This window comes from Drosophila ficusphila, unplaced genomic scaffold (genome assembly GCF_018152265.1).
Source record: "Drosophila ficusphila isolate 14025-0441.05 unplaced genomic scaffold, ASM1815226v1 contig_414, whole genome shotgun sequence".
Taxonomy (NCBI): domain Eukaryota; kingdom Metazoa; phylum Arthropoda; class Insecta; order Diptera; family Drosophilidae; genus Drosophila; species Drosophila ficusphila.
In genome coordinates, this window is record NW_025064328.1 from 18,783,973 (window position 1) to 18,803,824 (window position 19,852).

Sequence of the window (19,852 nt, forward strand, 5' to 3'; positions counted from 1 at the left end):
GGGGGTTGTGCTGGGGAGCTGATAAACGTGCGGTTCATTGCCTCGACCGTCCGGGAAACAGTGTTTTGGGGGATTGGAGGGAGGATCAGCGGGGTTGTGCAACGTCACTGGGTCAGATTGGGAATTAGTCAGTCCATTTTAGAAGTAAATGAGTAATTCTGCTATCCGTCGATTAACCGCTGCAATATTTTCTTATTTTCTTATGAATGAATTTATCATCGACCTTAGATTTAACACTCTGTTGATAATTTTATGTATAAAAAAATAGCAGCGTTTCCATATTTAAAATAAATAAACCAGTTTTTTCAAATTTGTATTACTTTTATGTTTTTACCTTACCTTTTAGCTTAAATGAGATTCAATTAAGAAGGCCAGTATGCTTGACCCAAACAAAGCATTCGTCTGTGTAACGAATTGATGTGGTTGCTGTCATTTATGTGGTCAATCTGCCCAATTTAGGGGCTTGCCTTATATTCAAACAAATTAACATTTTTATTCAAACCAAGATAAATAAAAAAAATATTTATAACATAATCCGAATCCAAATTTGAAAACGAATATGTTGAATTTAAAATTTTCTCTCGCAGTGGGAATTGCCTGATGTATACATTGCAATTATAAACAAGAAACTAGAAAAAAATTATTTAATGCCAAAATAAAGGCTCAAAGTATTTTTTCAGGTTCCTTAAAGATCTGTAAATGTGATTTCGTAAATAAAAAAAGTAAATTATGCGAAAGCTACAGCACCAGAAATATTTGCCTCTTGGAATGGGAATAAACTGAGCGATACAAACTTTGAGTGAGTGAAGAGGCTTACGACGTCTTACGTTGATTGTGCGGGTCATCATTCAATTGAAATTGATTAAAAACATTTTGCGCCAATTTTTTACTTTTGTTATTATTATTATTATATTTCTGTTGTGGGCCTCACCAAAGCACGACTGTTTTAGTATTAAAGGCCAGACTTAAACAATAAACTGAATTTATAGTCCATGCTCCGTTATGGGAAACTCGGAATGTGATGATTATGTTGTTGTTCCTGTCTCCGCTGCATCGGACGCATTTAATTCGCAATTTCATTCAATTCAATTGAAATTCAGCGCACACACAGCGAACACTGTAATGGAGCTTAAAGTTCACAAGTGGCCACAGTTGAGCTGGAAAAAGTGCAACAAAAAAGCAGCACAAGTAAGCATGTAACACAAAACATATAAACAGGAAGCAGGCACTTTATGTACACATGTGCGAATCAAATGACATAGATAGAATTATGGAATAGACTTTGAAATGCAGACCGATGTCGCTTCCCCATGGCAAAAAAAAATTACATTTTTTAACTCCACCCGGGAGCATATGTAGAACCACTACAGTTTTTTTTGTAGAGAATACATTTATCTTTGGCTTTCGATCGTACTGGTGATAGGCCTGTAAATAAATACTAATCAAAAAGAACCAAGTCAAAATAAAAATTCAATTTTAATTAAAACTAACATTAGGAGCAGCCACTCTAATTAACACATTCGTATTGCTCGCTAAGGAATTTAAAAATAAACTAAACCTAAGGTTTTGTTGGAGCTTTAGCCAAACGTTTTTAAGAGATTTCCTCTTGGGTATTTGCTTTTGCTGGTAACTGATAAGGGAACAACTTCGGAACCACTTATCAACTAGGTCACATTTTCTCGATGCAATCGTCAAGATCTCTTCTAAGTGGATTTCGTAACCAATTAGAAGCACTGCATGCCACTCCAAACACTCTTAAATATGACAGAGATCATCCGAGAGATCACTGAACCAGACCCTGTCCGAGAAAGAACTATTTCCGTTTCTGTAGAATGCCGAATGGGAAAGAATGGAAGAAAGGAGCCGAAAGACGGAAAAAGCCTGCCCGTAATTACAAATGATTGATGTGCCCCTCCTGACACTTTCTCCTCCTCGTCAGAGTATGTGTTATGATACCTCGACGATTGAGGCACATCACACGCGGGGTTTGTTTAAGCAACACTGAGGCGCTGGGCTCCCATCTATTTATACACCTTAAAAAGAAATACTATTCTTTGGAATTGGAGAATTTATTCTTGCATTGTGCTCGCAGGGAAGAAGCTAAGCATGAAAAAGCAATGATGTGTTAATACCAAAACTTTGGTTTCAATATATATTTTTTGCTCAGTGTAACCCATTTTTTTCCTTTTGTATGAAGAACAGCTTCTCGTAGACGGTTCAATAGAATTTTGCCCCAACTTAATGGCATCTCACTCGAATTATTATTAGTTGCATCGCAGCAGGCGAAGGAATGTGACTTCCATTCGGAATGGAGAGAAAGCCACAGGAAAAGTACACAATTCGTCATCTGTGACGTCATGATGCAGTCACAGTTAGCTGTTTTATGAGCCGTTGCAGCCTATTTTTTTGCCCATTTGCAATAGTTGAAAAGCCGTTTGTCAACTTGAATGGAGAATAAAGATTGGAAAAGCTGAAACTGCGGAGCAAGTTTTCGATAATTGCGTAAATAGTTGCCTTATAATTATGCTGAAAGTCGGCAACGTTGCTGAGCTAAATGCACTTCAAAAGAATCTTTTCGTGCTGGCTTCTCTAAAATTCTTTACAAATCCCCTGAAAAGACACGACAACTCAGGGCATCAAAGTGTTTGTTGGCCCATTAAGAGCATTTGTCATATATTCGAGCTCATTAAGTGCTCCCAGAACTTCCCGAACTTTGCGACGCATATATGTAGAAAGTATTAAGTTAACTCAAAATATTTTATGAGCTGCAGCCAGCCAAACAATTTATGGGGCCCGACAGAAAGTATTTTCAGATATTTTAAAGTGGGTGTGGACTGAATGTAGCTCTTATTGGGAATTGTAAAACTTCTGCAGTAATGCTTCCTTTCATCCCCTCCGTTAGTAAAAAGCCCAACGGCTCTCTTCCCTTTGTTGTCACCCTTACTTTGCAGTTGGGAGAAAAAGTTGTGAAAAATGAGAAATGTTTGGTTTAGTTTGCCAGCAAAGATTTGCTCGCAATGTTTGGGTTACACACTTTTGATTTGCCCGAGAAGAGAGAAAAGTGCCATCCACCCTCGGCCACCTCTCCTTGCAGCTCGAACAGCTGTAATGACTGAGGGACACGTTGTCGGCACGCATTTCCTCCTGCTCTCAGCCAAATGGTGTCCCTCCCTCTGAAAAAATTATTATACTTATTTATGTCTCGCTGGCTGACAAGCTGATTTGGAGCGACGCGCTGTTGCCGCACTTCACTCACGAGCTCCTGGCAGCAGGCTTCTCCCCGGTTCTCGGCCAAGTAACGTATTTAGGGTTAGTAAGGAGGGTGGATTTATAATAACACTACTTGCCATTTTAAGCAGTCAAGCCCAAGTGATAAAAAACCATACAAGACCCTTTTTTGTTGCAAATTATTCACATAAATGTGGAAAGCATTGTGCACTTTTATTACAAAAAAATATCTGTTACTTATTTACTGGAAATAAACTTCAATGTGTAGTTATTTTCTTAACTAGAAGCTCTCTTACTTGGGGTTTTTGTTGTTGGAGTATCGATCGTTAGTAAATATTTTAATCTTTTTAATAAGAACACAACATTTTTGTTTCGTTTCAAAACTACATATGTCAAAAGTGTGAAGATAAAAAAAACTAAACACTTTTATAAAAGTCATCTGGAGATTTGGAGTCCAGAAGCTTAACTATATGATAATTTTGTTTCGGCCCATAAGCTATCTTAAGTTATGAAGCGTTAAATGAAAAGAAATCTTTTATGTGGAAAGATACGAGTCAGAGATATCTCAAAAATCAACTTCATGTGTGAATGCGTAAGGGGTGGGAGGATTAACATCATTTTGGCGCCCCCTAAAAATGGAATGGAATCAAGCCGTAATAATAATTTGTAAAATGTGTTCATGGCCTCACCCATCTACCGATCCCAGTTTCAGTCCAACAGCCTCAGAGAACTGGCACTTATCGGGCACACATCATCTATGGATGTGTTCTCGCACGTCCAGGCATTTCGAAGGCGGGATTTGATTGGAAGCCCCCTTATACCTTCTCCATGGTTCCTGAGTCACGTTTGTTTTTTCGGTTGCTTCCAACTCGCAGCCCATTTGTATTTTTTCCATCTCCATAATCTGCATGCGAGAAAAAGTATTTAAAGTTAAATTGTAGATACGTATGTATTTATTTATATACACGTTTTTTAAAAAGTCTTTTGCCGTCTTGCTGGCAGACTTAATTAATGCGTCCGAGACGATGACGACGTCAACTAAATTTCATATGCAAAACGCGTCTGCTGTTGGTCTTCTTCCCTCTCCTTTTTATGCCACTGTCGCTATCGTTGGAGTTGTCTTCATTTGGGCCCCAGGAATACATTATACAGTAGCCTAAGGAGCTAAGAACTTTGGGGTATTGTCGTATTGAAAAACAGTGTTTTATATATTAGTGATTATATGTAAATGATTCAATCCTTTTACATATATTCAATATATAACTTCAAGAGATTTCTCTAAGCCCATTTGTAAAAATTCAAGGTGTATAATTTGTTTGAGTATAATATCGCTAATTAGGTACGAGTTATTTTGTAACTTTTATGTTTGGACCGTGTTGAAAAAGAAAGGGAAAGGGTTTATACACGCAGAGTGGGGGTACAAAATAATAAATTAGCAGAGACAAATCATTTTTATCTCACCACAATTTATACCATACCTCATTAAAAACAAGAAAGGAAGCTAGCTTCGGCAAGCCGAAGCTTATATACCCTTGCAGTCATCAAACATATCGAACAAAACACATAAAGGCTAACAACATCGAAGCTATTTTTTTTTTTTTTTTTTAGACTTTGCTTGTTTATTTTGAATCTTCTCTTACGAGACTAACAAAATGTGTTAAAATCTTAAAGTACTACATTATTCTAACAATTTGTTAAACTGTATTTGTGTTAAACGGTCCTAATAATTATCGCTGGATGGGAAGGTCGTTACGACGAAGGCGGGAGCGGCTACATACCAACGTCAATGCTCTAGCGAGGTGGTTTGGATGAGTTGACAGCTTTGTGTAGTAATTTTGCATGTGCTGCGCTATTACATCTCGGACGGGGAGTACATTCAAGTCTCTCTGAATATTTACACTCCGAACGTACCACGGTGCCCCAGTGATAATTCTTAGGATCTTTGCTTGGGCTCTCTGCACGATTTCTACGTTGCTGTTGCTGGCGCTGCCCCACAACTGGGAGCCATAAGTCCAGATTGGTTTCAAAACTGTTTTGTAGATAAGGACCTTGTAGTCCAGACTGAGTGGGGAGCGGGAGTTGATCAGCCAATGCAAACTATTTGCCTTCAGCCTTAGATGAGTTCGTTTAGCTTCAATATGCGTGCGCCAGGTAAGCCGTCTGTCGAGATGTACGCCAAGATATGTTACATCATCTGACTGGGGGAGCACGATGTTGTTTAGCGTAAGGTTTGGGCAGTTTCGTCTATTTAAGGTAAATGTTACTTGTTTACATTTTTGCTCATTTACTTTTATTCGCCAGTCTGAGAGCCATTTCTCCACTACTTCTAGATGTGCCGCAAGTTGCGCTGAGGCTTGTTGTGGACATCTAGATCGGCTGAGGATCGCGGTGTCGTCGGCAAACGTGGACATAGTCAGTTGACTGCTCGTAGGAATATCAGAAGTGTAGAGTAGGTATAAAGTTGGCCCGAGAACGCTCCCTTGAGGAACTCCTGCTTCGATGTTGCGTTCAGCTGATATGGAAGTATTGCATCTCACCACAAATATTCTGTTGTAAAGATATGACTTCAAGAGTTTATGCGTGCTATTAGGGAGCATTATTTTGATTTTATGCATTAGGCCGTCAAGCCATACTCTGTCGAATGCTTGGGAGACGTCCAAAAATACCGCAGTGCAGTACTCCCTATTTTCAAATGCACTTCGAATTTCTGAAGTTATGCGGTTCACCTGTTCGATAGTTCCATGTTTTTCGCGAAAGCCGAATTGATGTGCTGGGATAATATTATGTCTTCTGAAGTATGGTATGATACGGGTCAGAAGGCATTTTTCAAAGAGTTTTGATAGACAGGAAAGTAAACTTATCGGTCTGTATGAGGAGGCGAGGGTGTGGTCTTTTCCTGGTTTTGGTATCATTATGATGATTGACTTTTTCCACCTCTTTGGGAAGCAGCCCAGTCTTGTCATCGCGTTGAACAGCTGGCATATGGTACCAACGGCGCATAGTGGGAGTTCTATGAGCATTTTTGGAGTTATTAGATCGCAGCCTGGAGATTTTCTCGGTTGTAGCTGCTCTTTTATAATTTTTATGACTTCGCATGGTCGAAATACAATTGGTTCGGCAATAGGAAGGTCGTCTTCAGTTTGCGATCTTATATTACGCACGTTTGTTACTGGATTTGGCTGAAACACATTTTCAAGGTGGGCAGCGAATGTGTCGGCTCTGTCTTTGTCGCTTCTGGCCCAGCAGCCTGCAGGAGTCCTTATTGGCGTAACCGTTACTGTTGGAGGGCTCAGTGTTGAGTGGGCTTTCCATAGTGGGAATTTTGAGCTGAATGGAGATAGTTGTTCTATATAGCGATGTTGGGACCTGTCTTCTTCTTGTCGTAGTGCCTTGGTGAGTCTGCGTGAAGCTTCTTTTAACTGTTGCTTTGCAGATGGCGATCGAAGAGATTGCCAAACACGTCGGGAACGACGCTTTGCTAGGACTAGCTGCTCTATTTCTGCGTTTGTATTCTTTATGTTATGTGTTGTGTTTTGCCTTGGTGGTGTTGCGATTCGTGCCGCTGAGGCCAAAACTGACTCTAGCATGCATACGGTTCTGTTGATGTCGTCTTCGCCGGTTAGCTGTGGTGTAAGTTCGATGTGCGAACTTACGTATTTTTTGAATTTGAGCCAGTCTGTGCTTCTAGAAGTTAGCATGACGGGGTTGTCATTACTAACTGGCTGTTGGTTTAGGCTAAAAAGTACAGGCGAGTGATCTGATGATAGATCCGAGAGAGAACTGGCGCTAATTAGATTTCGTGGGATGTTTTTTGTAACTGCGAAGTCTATCAAGTCTGGCAGTTTTCTGGGGTCGCTAGGCCAGTGTGTAGGTGATCCAGGGGAAACGCAGTCAAGTTTGTTGCTAGGATTTATAATTGCATAATACAGTTGTCTACCTTTCGGCGTCACGAGGCGAGATCCCCAGTGCGTATGCTTGGCGTTGTAGTCTCCTGCTGCTATGAAGTATTTGCCTAGTGAGTTGAAGTAGTCAGTAAACTGGGCTTCGGATATCATGAATCGAGGAGGACAGTATACCGCTGCTAGAGCTAGATTGTGACAACCCAACTGTATATTGATAGATGTGGCTTGCAGGTAGTTAGTAGCAAACGTGTTGTGAAAGTGGTGCTTGATGCGGTTTTTAATCAGGACTCCAGTGCCTCCGTGGGCCTTTCCATCAGGATGATTGGTGTTGTAAAACATATACCCTCGGATTTGGAAATTATATTTGTTGGTAAGGTGGGTTTCTGCAAGTAACATTACGTCGATTTCATTGTCGTTCATAAATTGTGCTAGCTCAAGTTTGTGCCGTGAAACACCGTTGGCATTCCACAGTGCAATGCGCAGGGGAGCCATTGATTATTTTGATAAAGTGTTTTGGAGCATCTGAATCAAAATATTCTGATTTGTCAACATACTTTGCATGGTCGTCCGCATAAATGAAATGAATTCATCCATACTTTGTTGCAAACTGAGCATCATCGTTTCCATTCTATTTTCTGTGTGCTCTGCTAGTTGGTGAGAGACTGAAGGTGGTGGTTGGACATTGTAAGCGGGGCTCGCATGACCCGATTTTAAAACGCTTGCAAAACTTACGTTTTTATTTGTAGTGGAACTGCCGAGTGATGATCGGGCTGCTGACGAAAAGAAGACTTCAGGTGTGAGTTTAGAGGGTATCAATGGTGTGTGGTGAGATCGTGCTGTTGAGACTCTTTGGTTTATCCGACTTTTTAACTCCTTGTATACTGGACAGCCTCTGTAGTTTGCTGTGTGGTCTCCTCCGCAGTTACTACACTTTTTGCTATTTGGCTCATTTTTTAATTCACACTTAGCTGAGGTATGCAGCCCTCCGCAGGCGACGCATACAGAGCGGAGTGTGCAGTAAGATTTGGTGTGTCCGTATTCCTGGCAATTTGCGCACTGGACTGGGCCATTGCGTTTATGCGGCTCTTCAACCGTGATTCTGCGATGCATTAGAAACTGGAGATTGTAGATGGGATGGACTTCATTTTTCTTAAGCGCCTTAGATTCAGGTGCAAGTTCCACTTTAAAGAGAGGTTGCGGTTGTTTATTTCGGTTACGTATGTTTATAACTGTTTTTACGTTAAAACCTTTGTCTTTTAGTGCCTGCTCGACTTCAGCAGTGCTTACGTCTGGTTCTATTCCTTTTATAACAACTTGTTGACCTTTACTACTTTTTAGCTGGTAGGTGTAGTAGTTCTTTTTCTTGGCGTCTAGGAGCTCCGTCAGTTTTCTAAAGCTTTCTTCGCTTTTGACTTGGACCTTTGTTTCATGTATTTCTCCTTTAGTCAAGGGGATTACGTGGAAGCTATCTTTACCAATCAGATCGATTATTATATTAACGAGGTTGTTGGAGTTTTTTTCTCGAATGTAAAGCGGAGGCGGCCTCGGTTTCTTTTTGTCCGTATCCAAAACTGTAGAAGCGATTTCATCGGACGTGTCAGCCAAAAGTTGAAATCTATTTGCAGTATTAGAGTTTTGCACGGTTCCTTGGCTTGGGAAAGCCCTATTGATTTTTGCGGCGTTGCCCATTTTCGTGCCCTGTGGGCTTAGTTTTCTTTTAATGTTTATGTAGCGATCCATGCCAGTCTGTATGGACGGACCTTGCTTTTTAGTTGAAGCTTCTGACGGTGCTGCGCTAGCTGCAGTTGATAAATTCGCTGAGACAGCAGGTAAAACGCTCGACTGTATTGGGCATGCCGACGAAACTGATGTTGTTGTTGTCATTGCATTTACAGTTGCTAATGACGTTACTGTGCTGGTAACCGTGGCCAGGCATGTGGGCAGTTGGGGTGAGGCAGGGCCAGGAAGAGGGGAAATGCATTTGTCGCTTACCCCGCTTTGCATCGCCGCTGACATATATGGAGAAAGAGAGCGCGCCCTATCGTTAAGAATAGGCTTGAGTTCGTTGGAAGGTGTTGGGGTTAACGATCGCGGTTGATCGACTACTGCAGAAGCTTTTGTTGTTGGTGCTTCTGCTGTCGATACGAAAGAAAAGTATGCATTGCTCTTTTGCAGAGAGAGCCGGCGCTCGTCTTGCTTACGTTGGCGCTGCGCCCGAACTTCGTTTGGGTTCATCACCTTATTTGTTTGATTTTTTTATTTGGTTTTATTTGTATTTCAGTATTAGAAGCACTAATTAAAAACACAAAATAATATTAACTTGCGACTTTTCATCGCGATAAGCGTCTTTTCGCCGTTTATTTTTATTTTATATCGGGGTTTTTGTTTTTTGTTTTTATCGATTGTCTTTCGGAGCACAAGAGAAATAAATAAATGCACGTCTGCACTCGCCGACGTTCGGAATCGAATCGAAGCTATGACGACTTTTCTATTAATTTTCCATATTTTCGACTATTGTTCATATGGCAGCTATATGATATAGACGTCCGATTTTGATGAAATTTTTTTCTCGGTTCAAGGGTAGTTCATAAAGTCGATGTTGTAAAAATCATGCTCGTGGAATAAAAAACAACAACGTTATGATTATTTTGCCATTATTTCTATATATATTTTTTGATCTTTCCTATGGCAGCTATATGATAGGGTTATTCGATTTTGATAAAATTTAATCCGAAATTCAATAACCGTTAGAAAACGCCATCTTGAAGAATTCAAGTCGATCTGATCAAAAACAACGGCGTAATAATTTTTTATCCTTTATTTTTTTGACCTCTTGTATGGGAGCTATCCGATATAGTCGGCCGATCCGGCTCGTTCCGACTTATATACTGCGTGCAATAACTACACATCTTTTGGGAAAGTTTCAGCAAGATAGCTTTAAAACTGAGAGACTAGTTTAGGCAGAAACGGACAGGAGGACAGACAGACAGACGGACAGACGGACAGACGGACAGACGTACAGACGTATTTCGACTCAGATCGTGATGCTGATCAAGAATATATATACTTTATGGGGTCTGAGGTGTCTCCTTCACTGCGTTGCAAACTTCTGGCCAAAATTATAATACCCTTTGCTCTGCAAGGGTATAAAAACTATTGTGACTTGGTACCACTGTATCTTTAAGATAAATTCCTATACTGCTTAGAGATGGTGCATGTGTGCGCTCTGCTTTATTTTGCTTTTCTCGCTGGTAATGTTTTGCAACGCTTTCAATTAAACAGCAAATCCACCCTCAAGCCAAAGTTCTCCTTTGTGTATCTCTTTCTTTTTCTTTCTCTTCAATCAGCCCTGCTGTGCAGCTCCTGATGTCCGTCCCTTTCTAAGAACAGTGGTATCCACAGTTACATTTGTGCTGAATATTTAAAACCGTTATTTTCGTTCTGAACAACAGTTTAAACACAGGATCAACATTTGGCATTTCAGGACAAATTATTTTAAAATTAAAGTCCTATTTAATTTAGTAGAAAGCTAGTAAAGTTTACTAAACTGTTCCTAAAAACTTGAAATTTGTTATATGATTTAATGAAGTTTTTGTTTAGTGATATATGAAGTTTTTGTTTATACTGCTATATACTCCGTTAGTACTTCGCCTTCTGCTCAAAAGCATTTGTATGAAATAGATTTTGACCCACTGTGGCGTGACATCCACTGACACTGGAATCAGCCGCATCATCATCACTCCTGAAACCCCGTCACCCCTCTGAAATGTATCTATGTAGCTTCCACGTGGGCTGCTCTAGTTCGTCCCACTTTTGTCTCTTGTCGACTTAACGGTGTTCCTCACGTGCACACCTCTCCACTCCCGATTCTCGCACCTGGCTGAGGTGGCTTGCGGTTTCTCCGCTCTCTTCCCTCTTTCCGCTTTCCGCTGAACTCTCGTTGTCGAGTGCGGCGTGTCGTCACCGTGACTCCCTGTCAACTTCTGAGTTACGTTGAGGTGGACAGGTATACGTATTTACCTGTAGGTTGCGTTATGGGCAGCTTGCGGTCTTCGGACCTCTTCGCGGGTGACTTGCAGTTGACGGCAAACTGAAGGTGGCAAGCTATTTAAACTAAGAGCGCTTAGAATAGCGTGGGCAGTGCGTCTGCAGTTATCTGTGTCACACATTAAATAATTATTTGGTGGGTATGCACTGTAAGATAAGAACTGTTTCAAGCATTGAAACAGAAAAATCATTATATCTCAAGTTATTAAGTTCCTTTTAAAAAGTTTTCTTCCATATGCTAATCAGCAGTTTAAAGAAGATTCTTTACATTGAATTTAGGTAGACCGATATTTGATAATAAAGGTTTTTGGAAAGATTTCCAGATTTTTACATTTGTATGTCAAGGCCAGTATTACTCTCTTTTATGAAAACACAATAAATAACATTAAAGGGAACAAATTCAATGCGACTATTTTTGGAAAGGATATCTGGCATACTAGAGTAGCAATTGTTTTAAAACTTTTTAACAAGGTGTATTTTTTCCAAACTTTGGATTAAAATAAGAGATAATTTTAGTTCCAAAGGGTTTTCTCCGATATGCTTTTTTCTTTTCATTTGTACATACATATATCCACACAGGTAATTGGTAATGTTTCGTGGACTGCAACTGATCGTGATGAGTGTGTGGGTAAATGCCGCACGATTCGCATGAATGAGTGGGTAACTCTGGCATTGAGATACCGATACCTGTTCTCCATTTCCCCCAGCTCGCCTCCACTGAACAGCTGTCGAACTGGTTTTCAAGCTCTTGAGCAGATGTTTCAGCTCTTTAGCTCTTTTACCGACCAGAATCGCGGCGAAATAGTCGAGATTCATTGTGTTCAGGTAGAGCGCAAATGTATTCCCTGTTCAAAGTGGGTGGAGCTACATCCTGGGCAGTTCGTTCCTTTGTGGCTGACCTCGATGACATGAGTGCGTGATGTAGACTAATTTCGGTGGGCGGGGCTCATGCGTGTGTGCTTATTGAACTTTTAGGCCCTTTGTTTTTGTTTAGCCGGAAGTTATTAGTTTCAAATTATCCCCTTTGAGAGGTGTTAGGGGATTGTGTGTGCCACGAATTATACTAATTAGTAAGGCTGTGGAGACGACTTAATTATAGAATATAATACCTTTATTATTAATTAAAAAAAAAAAACTCAGTTCAAGTGTCGATTTTTGGGATGTGAAATACAATTTCAATATTTGTTTAATTTTATTGAGGACTAGAGGTCCTGTGTCCGCTTCGCTGGTCAACACAATTTAACAACATAAAAGTCAATGTTGCAAAATTTTTCAAATATATGGAAGTATAGAAAGATGGTGATTTAACACTTTTCCAGTTTGACTTTTCCACTTGCGCAGCACAATCCAGCCGTTTCTCTTTTAAACTTTAACGCACTGCAATATCGGTATATAGTCGCCATTGGTACAATATCTAAATTTTCATTATCACTGTAGTTCGCAGTGGGATCATATTGGAATGCCAAGCGATTGAATGATGCCAATGATCTCCATGTGCTCATTTGTCTTTCTTCGCTTAAGTTTTGTGAATATACTGGCTGCTGGCTTGGATGTCTGCGGCCAATGTTTGCACGTCGTCCTCTAAGCATTTTGGACTATGGACAGAGTGGTGAATTTATTCTCAAATGCACGATCCACATAATTTTCACAGTTCAACTTAAATTGAATAAAAATTCTTTTTTTTTCACAATTTCAAAGTGAACACAAAAATTGAGTTAAAATGCTATGGGAGCGTGTTTGTCAGTGTGATGAGGTAGCAACTCACTTTATATGCGACAATATTGCAATTTTCTTACGGATCCCTAATTTTTTTCAAAATAAATTATAGCCTATTTAACTCCACGATAATATAGCTTTCTATCGGCGAAAGAATTTTTTAAATCGGACCAGTAGTTCCGAAGCCTATTCCCTGCAAACAAACAAACAAACAAACAAACAAACAAACAAACAAACAAATTTTACCTCTTTATAATATTAGTATAGATTGAATGTCGTAATCGGACAGCTTTTGAATTGCGTGTTTTTGCCAGTTATTTACGATCCATCGCTATTCACGTGTTTGTTAGTTTTGTCAGCCACCCCCTTCATATTTATTGTTATTTTTCCCAGTTAATTTTACTATTTATTACCCCATTCTCTGTTTCTGTTTACCCAAGAAAGTACAGGAAACATTGAGCACCTTAAGCTGAGTCACATTTGCTCCTTAAACTTGAAGAAATGACCTTAAATGCCGACAACTGCATCATCATCATCAGCAGAATTGTCATCAAATTTTGCAAATTGCCCTCTTGAGTGGAAAATTGCGAGGCGAAAAACTTAACTTATTCCGCAAACAAAAATTCGAGCGCTTGATTAACGTGAATTTTGCCGCCGTTGACATCGCTGTTCTGCTTTTGCTTTGGGTTGCTTTTGTGATGATTTGGCTTTGCTTTGCTTTACTTTTTGTACTTATTAAAAGCCGGCTTACTAACCGGTTTCGTTCTGCGTGTTTTTTGTTCGCACAGCTTTGGGTTTTGGAAACGAAAAAAAAGTCAAACAAAATACACCTGCTGGTTTTCTGCATCACAAAGCAAAGCCAAAACAAAAAGCAGGTGTACTTTAAAATGTTGTTAACATGTATATAGAAATCAACTCAAAAAGTAAATTACAATTTCAAAACGCAGCTCGAGAAGAAACGTAGAAAAAGGAAGCGGAGGGAAATAAAAGGATTGCATTTTTTATTTATTTATTCTGCACAATTAATTATCTTTGTTCTCTTCAAGCAACCATAACAACAAAAGTTGCGAAATTTAATTCCCGAAGCGTTTTTCCCATTTCCTTTACCTTACCCGCAGTGTTATGAGGTTTTTTTTTCGCACGTCCTCTATAAATATTTACGTTCTGGTTTCCGTATGGATACCATATGCTGCGTAATATATTTTGATGTGTGTTGGCTTATATGTACAGTCCATCCCGCTGATATAATCCACTTTAAATTTTAAGTGGATGGATTAAATAACAATACACCATTTTTTAATTTTATAATTAATAAACTTTTAAATAAATAAATAAATTAAATAAATATGTTTGTCTGTCTTTTAACACACTGTACTGCTGTTTCTTAAGAGTCTCATCTCGTATGCAACATTTATTGTGTTATAGGAAATTTCTAACATTTAAATATGAAGGCGACGTTTCCTGTGTGCCTCCCTTATTCCCCACTTAATTGAAACCTTAAAACGGCAGCTATTCATTAATTTATTTGAAAAACGGCAGCCCGTGCGTTAGAAATCAATTGAAAAAAGTAATTTGTTGGAATGTTTTGTGTGTGCCACAAGTCGCACGCATTGTACGTTCCTGTCAAATCGTTAATTGAAGTTTTTATAAATTCCGTCTCAATTTGTCATTTCACGAAACTTCCTGTTGATATAAACTTTAAGAATTTCTTAAAATTATTTTAGGCTTTCAAAATTGTTAAAAAAAAAATTAAACAGACAAGATTGTTTTATCTTTTACCGTTTATCGAACCTTAAATTTTTTGTTTTCTAAGCTTATCTTAAAATACTAGTTCTTTAGTAGTATATAAACTTTAAAAGTATTATAATTTCACTTTTTTTTTTATTGTTTACTTTTATTTTTCTTCGTATCCTTGGTTCTTAAAATACCCTTTTTATTATTTGTTTAATCTCCATACGCAAATTAGTTGTACGAATAAAGCTAACAATAGCTTTCGCCCTAGACAAATTGCAGGCCTCGAGAATCGCATCCGAACCAAATGAGTAAGGGGGCGTGCGGGGGCGTGCCACCGCTCGTCAACACCTTTCGCAATAGGAAATTGGCGGGGAGGGGAATTCCGAGCGGCATGGCGATGCATACAGCGAAATATGAAATCGTTTGCCAATGCAACAGTGACGGCATCAACAAATGCTGGGCCGAAGAGGAATGGGTGGAGTCTGCAAAGTGTCAACGAACGATTTTAGCCTGCTTGTCTTTTGTTTGCTATTGGAGGCAGTGGGTGGAAATGGAAGTGGAGCTTTGACTGGTTCTGTTAAAAGGTATGGAACTGAATACAGCTTTTGTCGGGGGTCCAGCACTGGGAAGTCACTGATCCATGGCACACAATTGTCAAACAACCATGGGTGTAACAATAGCCACACTGTTGACATGGATATGAGAATGCACTTCCGGTACGGATGTTCTGACCATAAACCGTAGCCAAATATTTGATGATCGCATCCAGGGAGGGGACCTACATTTACTCTACAATATTGAGTTATATTAATCTATTTATTAAGTAAAAAACTATAAAAAATGCCATTCATTAGTTCGATTTTGATCTCCAATATTGGCGTAGCATATTAATATAATATTACTGCAAGTCGATTTACTTGCCGTATGTAACATGTATCTGAAAATTATCTTATTACAACTATTTACTTGTTTTTGTTATAGCTTGTGGTAGTCAGACCCTTGCTGCCAATCCCCCAGATGCCGACCAGAAAGGACCAGTATTTCTTAAGGAACCCACCAACCGCATTGACTTCTCCAACTCCACCGGCGCAGAGATCGAGTGCAAGGCCAGTGGCAACCCGATGCCCGAGATTATCTGGATCCGCAGCGACGGCACCGCCGTGGGAGATGTTCCCGGACTACGTCAGATCTCATCCGACGGCAAGCTGGTCTTCCCGCCGTTCCGCGCCGAGGATTACCGCCAGGAGGTCCACGCCCAGGTGTACGCCTGTCTGGCCCGCAACCAATTCGGATCCATCATCTCCCGGGACGTGCACGTGCGAGCCGGTAAGTCAACAGGGTTCAGAGGTACATTTAGGGCAGTGCAGGCTTGATTCACGATTTGTTAAATGGTTATTCAAAGTTTATTATAAGGTAATCACTTTAATTGTGACAAAAAATAAGGGTTTAAATTTAATTACATATTTAAAAGCAAATTTTAATAAATGCTATACAGTTTTTTATTGTTTTAGAAAAAGGAAAATTTTTTAAATTTTGTGATACATTTTGAAGATAAATGTACAATTGAGATGAAGGGGTAGAAGTAATATATTTTCTATATAGATGTGTTTTTTTAAGTGCGAAAAAAAGTCCAGAAGTAATTAATAATTAATTTTTTCAAGGCTTGTTATATTTAAAGAGAAAAAATAGAACAAATTATTTGCTTTAAAGGTAAAACAATTAAAAAGTCAAATATTCGAAAAACCTATTTACATATAAATTGAATAGGAAACTTGTTGAGTATGAAAACCAACTACCAGTCTTGCACTGCCCTATGTTTACCAATTATTTTGCAGCTACACCCAAATGAAGACACATCAGCGTTGGTTTCGTATCTCCTCTACTTCGCACCTCGGTTTCACGGCTGCATGTTGCCGGTTGCGATTGCGTGTCAAGTCGCTCTTTGCAGTCTTTAACCCCTTCTGTTTGACTTATTGTTGCACCGGTTGCGGCAATTAAAACAAAGTTTTCACGGGATTTCCATCGAACGTTTTCATGGGATTTCCATCGAACGTTTTGCGAGTTGCCAAAGTTTTCCGCACGCTTTCATTTTCACACACTTCATTGCCAGCATTTGCAACGTTTGGGGGAACGCAAGTTAATGCAAGTTGGCATTTTACTTTAATCGGTTCGTTCACTTCCTCTGCCAGTGTTTTGTCGGCAACTGTACCTGTCATTTGCGAATGTCTATGGTAACCTTTGACAGCTTCTCTGGAAGATGGGCCATCTCCGACGTCCCGACGACGACGACGTACACAGACACACAGATGATGATGAAATTGTCACCCTATTTAGCGCACACCGTATGGGGCTGACGGGTTGCCAGCTGATCGAGTTACGGGCCAGACTCAACTCCCTGGATATCAGCCACTTCCGCTTCCATGAAGCAGTGCCTAAATGGGCCAGACTTGAGCACATTTTAGCTAATTATGTTGGAGCCATGCCACCCGCTTACTCATCGCCGGCTGACGTGTTCCCTGGCAATTAGCCAGCACACCTAGCCCGAACACCACCTCCCGACCCGTTCGCACCCGCTCCTCAAGCCTGACATCATTATTGTCGTTTGCTTTCGCTTGCTATTAACCGGAGGAATTTATCATTTTATAGTATGCTTATGTGTGAATAAAGAGCAGAGGAGGAAAACTATTCTGTCCAGCGGGCCCGGAGCTGGTTGGCCGAAATGAGTTATGGTCTGCACCCTGAACACAAGCTGGCGGATAAAATATTTTGGTTAATTGAAATTAACTTTGCCTGCCAGGCAGCGACAAGTTGATAGTTTCGGGGTTTTTGTTTAATGAATTTCAAACCAGAACGTGGCTATAAAGCCAGACATTTCCAGGAACTTATGTAGCTCCTAGCCCCGTCCAAGGTTGAATTGTGGACTGTGGGAATTTGTACCACGCTAATCGGTAATGATTGCCCTTTTCCCAGTGGTCGCCCAGTACTACGAGGCGGACGTGAACAAGGAGCACGTGATCCGAGGCAACTCGGCAGTCATCAAGTGCCTGATTCCCTCGTTCGTGGCCGATTTCGTCGAGGTGGTATCCTGGCACACCGACGAGGAGGAGAACTACTTCCCGGGAGCGGAATACGGTGCGAACCGAACTACCCATCTACAAAGATAGTTTTGCTCTACTAAAAGCATGCTGGGGTCCCGGTTCCGAGAAATGTCACAGAAAAACCCTCCAATCCATAATTCATTCATTCCTTATTTACGTCTGAAACTCACTTTTATTTTCTCCTACCTGTTTAGTCGTTTCCCAACACTATGAAGAGGATATACACAAGGCTTTTGTCATCCGCGGCAATTCCGCCATCTTGAAATGTGATATACCGTCGTTCGTAGCCGATTTCGTGAATGTTATATCCTGGCATAGCGATGAGCAAGAGAATTTCTATCCAGGCACTGAATATGGTGTGTGATCAAGTGCCCAGAAGTACTCTCTCTGTTTGTGAGCTTTTAGAAAAATAGCACTACTTTAACCACTACTGTACAACACTACAACGGCAAACTCACAGAAACACTTGTGCACAGTGCAAGTACAGTTAACAGGCAACACTAAACAAAAATCTGTAAAAACAACACACTGAACTCAAAACGTAACTTAACTAACCAACACTGGTTAGGCATTAAATGGAATAGTTGGGAATCCTTCGCTCCTTCGTTTTCGCTTCCTCGCTACTTCAGTGTTTAGTTATCCTGAACCATTAAATTTTCGGTTGCATTACGTAAAAACGTTTATTTGATTCCTGTTATTGCTGTTTTAGTCGTTGCTCAATACTACGACACCGATGTAAATAAGGCCTATGTAATACGCGGCAATGCGGCTGTTCTGAAATGCGAAATTCCCTCCTTTGTGGCCGATTTTGTGAGCGTTGTCTCCTGGCACACAGATCAGAATGAGGACTTCCTGCCAGGCAGCGAATACGGTTTGTTCCTTAGTTTTTGATTACATTTTTCGGTTAACTTTACTTAGGGTTTGTACAGTTGCGTGACACAAACGAATTATGAATAAGTACCCTACCATTTTCCCCACTGCATCTTTTATGTTTACTTTATGCATTTATCTTCGCTATCTCGGGCGACTGCGTGTTGATGAGCCATGTTATCAGAACCATTATTAACCTCTTGGCCAGAGACTTTCTCAGGGAAGCATGATTGCGCTCAGAGCCGCATTAAATGCACTCCGCGATATTGTCTGTCGCTGTTAGAAGACACTCTCGTTTCAATTAGCTGGCTTCACATTTTCACACGCCCGCCGCACGCAAGGTTTTGATGTGGACTTGGGTTCTTAAGGCGCCCCTTATTCCCCTGCCTCCCTGTACTTTGTTATGTAATCAGTGGCTATGTGAACTCACCTTCAGTTGTGCAACAGTTCTACGAATCGGAGGTCAACAACGAGTACGTCATAAGGGGCAACGCGGCGGTGTTGAAGTGCTCGATTCCATCGTTTGTAGCGGACTTTGTACAGGTCGTATCCTGGCAGGACGAAGAGGGTCAGCTCTACGGCTCACTTGGCGATCAACAGGGAACTGGTACACATGCACAATCACAAAAGTTTAATGGTTATGTAGGATTATCCAAGCCCCATCCCGCCACCACCACACCCATCACTATTCCATCTTAGCAATTTCATTTCTTTTCGTTTGCTCCTCATAAAAACTCTTGCTTTACAGTCGTGAATCAGTATTACGAGGCTGAGGTTGTTTCCGAGTACGTTATCCGAGGAAATACTGCTGTACTAAAGTGCACTATTCCCAGTTTTGTGGCCGATTTTCTGCGAGTGGAGGCTTGGGTGGCCAGTGATGGCACTGAGTACGCTCCGGAGGAGGATTTTGGTACAGTCATCACCCGCTGAAGTAGTTAAGAAGACTTAGCCTTAAGCAGGAACCCCATTCCTTTCCCAATTCAAACTGCTTAAAACTTCTGTTTAATTTCCGATCTTTGAACTTTCTCGAACCGCAGTTGTGAATCAATTTTACGGCGCCGATATTCTGATGGAGTATGTCATTAGGGGCAATGCGGCGGTTCTCAAATGTTCCATTCCATCGTTTGTGGCGGATTTTGTGAGGGTCGAATCCTGGATAGATGAAGAGGGAACCGAGCTGCGTCCCTCTGAGAATTATGGTATTGGAACAGATTATAAAGTACTTCTACGGCAACACCTTGTGGGGGTTTCATTCCT

At 40.5% G+C, this 19,852-nt stretch overlaps 1 protein-coding gene across 50 annotated transcripts in view; it reads left to right on the forward strand.

Moving 5' to 3' along the window:
- The window catches only part of LOC108094287 (Down syndrome cell adhesion molecule-like protein Dscam2), a 73,777-nt gene that overhangs the window by 5,708 nt on the left and 48,217 nt on the right, over positions 1 to 19,852 (forward strand). For 17 of the 50 annotated variants that reach the window (XM_043208071.1, XM_043208068.1, XM_043208070.1 and 14 more), the window contains exons 3-4: positions 15,609 to 15,953; positions 19,032 to 19,202. In XM_043208071.1, the coding sequence (XP_043064006.1) occupies positions 15,609 to 15,953; positions 19,032 to 19,202 (516 nt within the window). Of the gene's footprint in view, positions 1 to 15,608; positions 15,954 to 17,597; positions 17,760 to 17,919; positions 18,082 to 18,434; positions 18,597 to 19,031; positions 19,203 to 19,343; positions 19,506 to 19,632; positions 19,795 to 19,852 lie in introns of all 50 variants that reach the window. The other 33 variants (XM_043208097.1, XM_043208104.1, XM_043208096.1 and 30 more) reach the window with 6 other exon arrangements.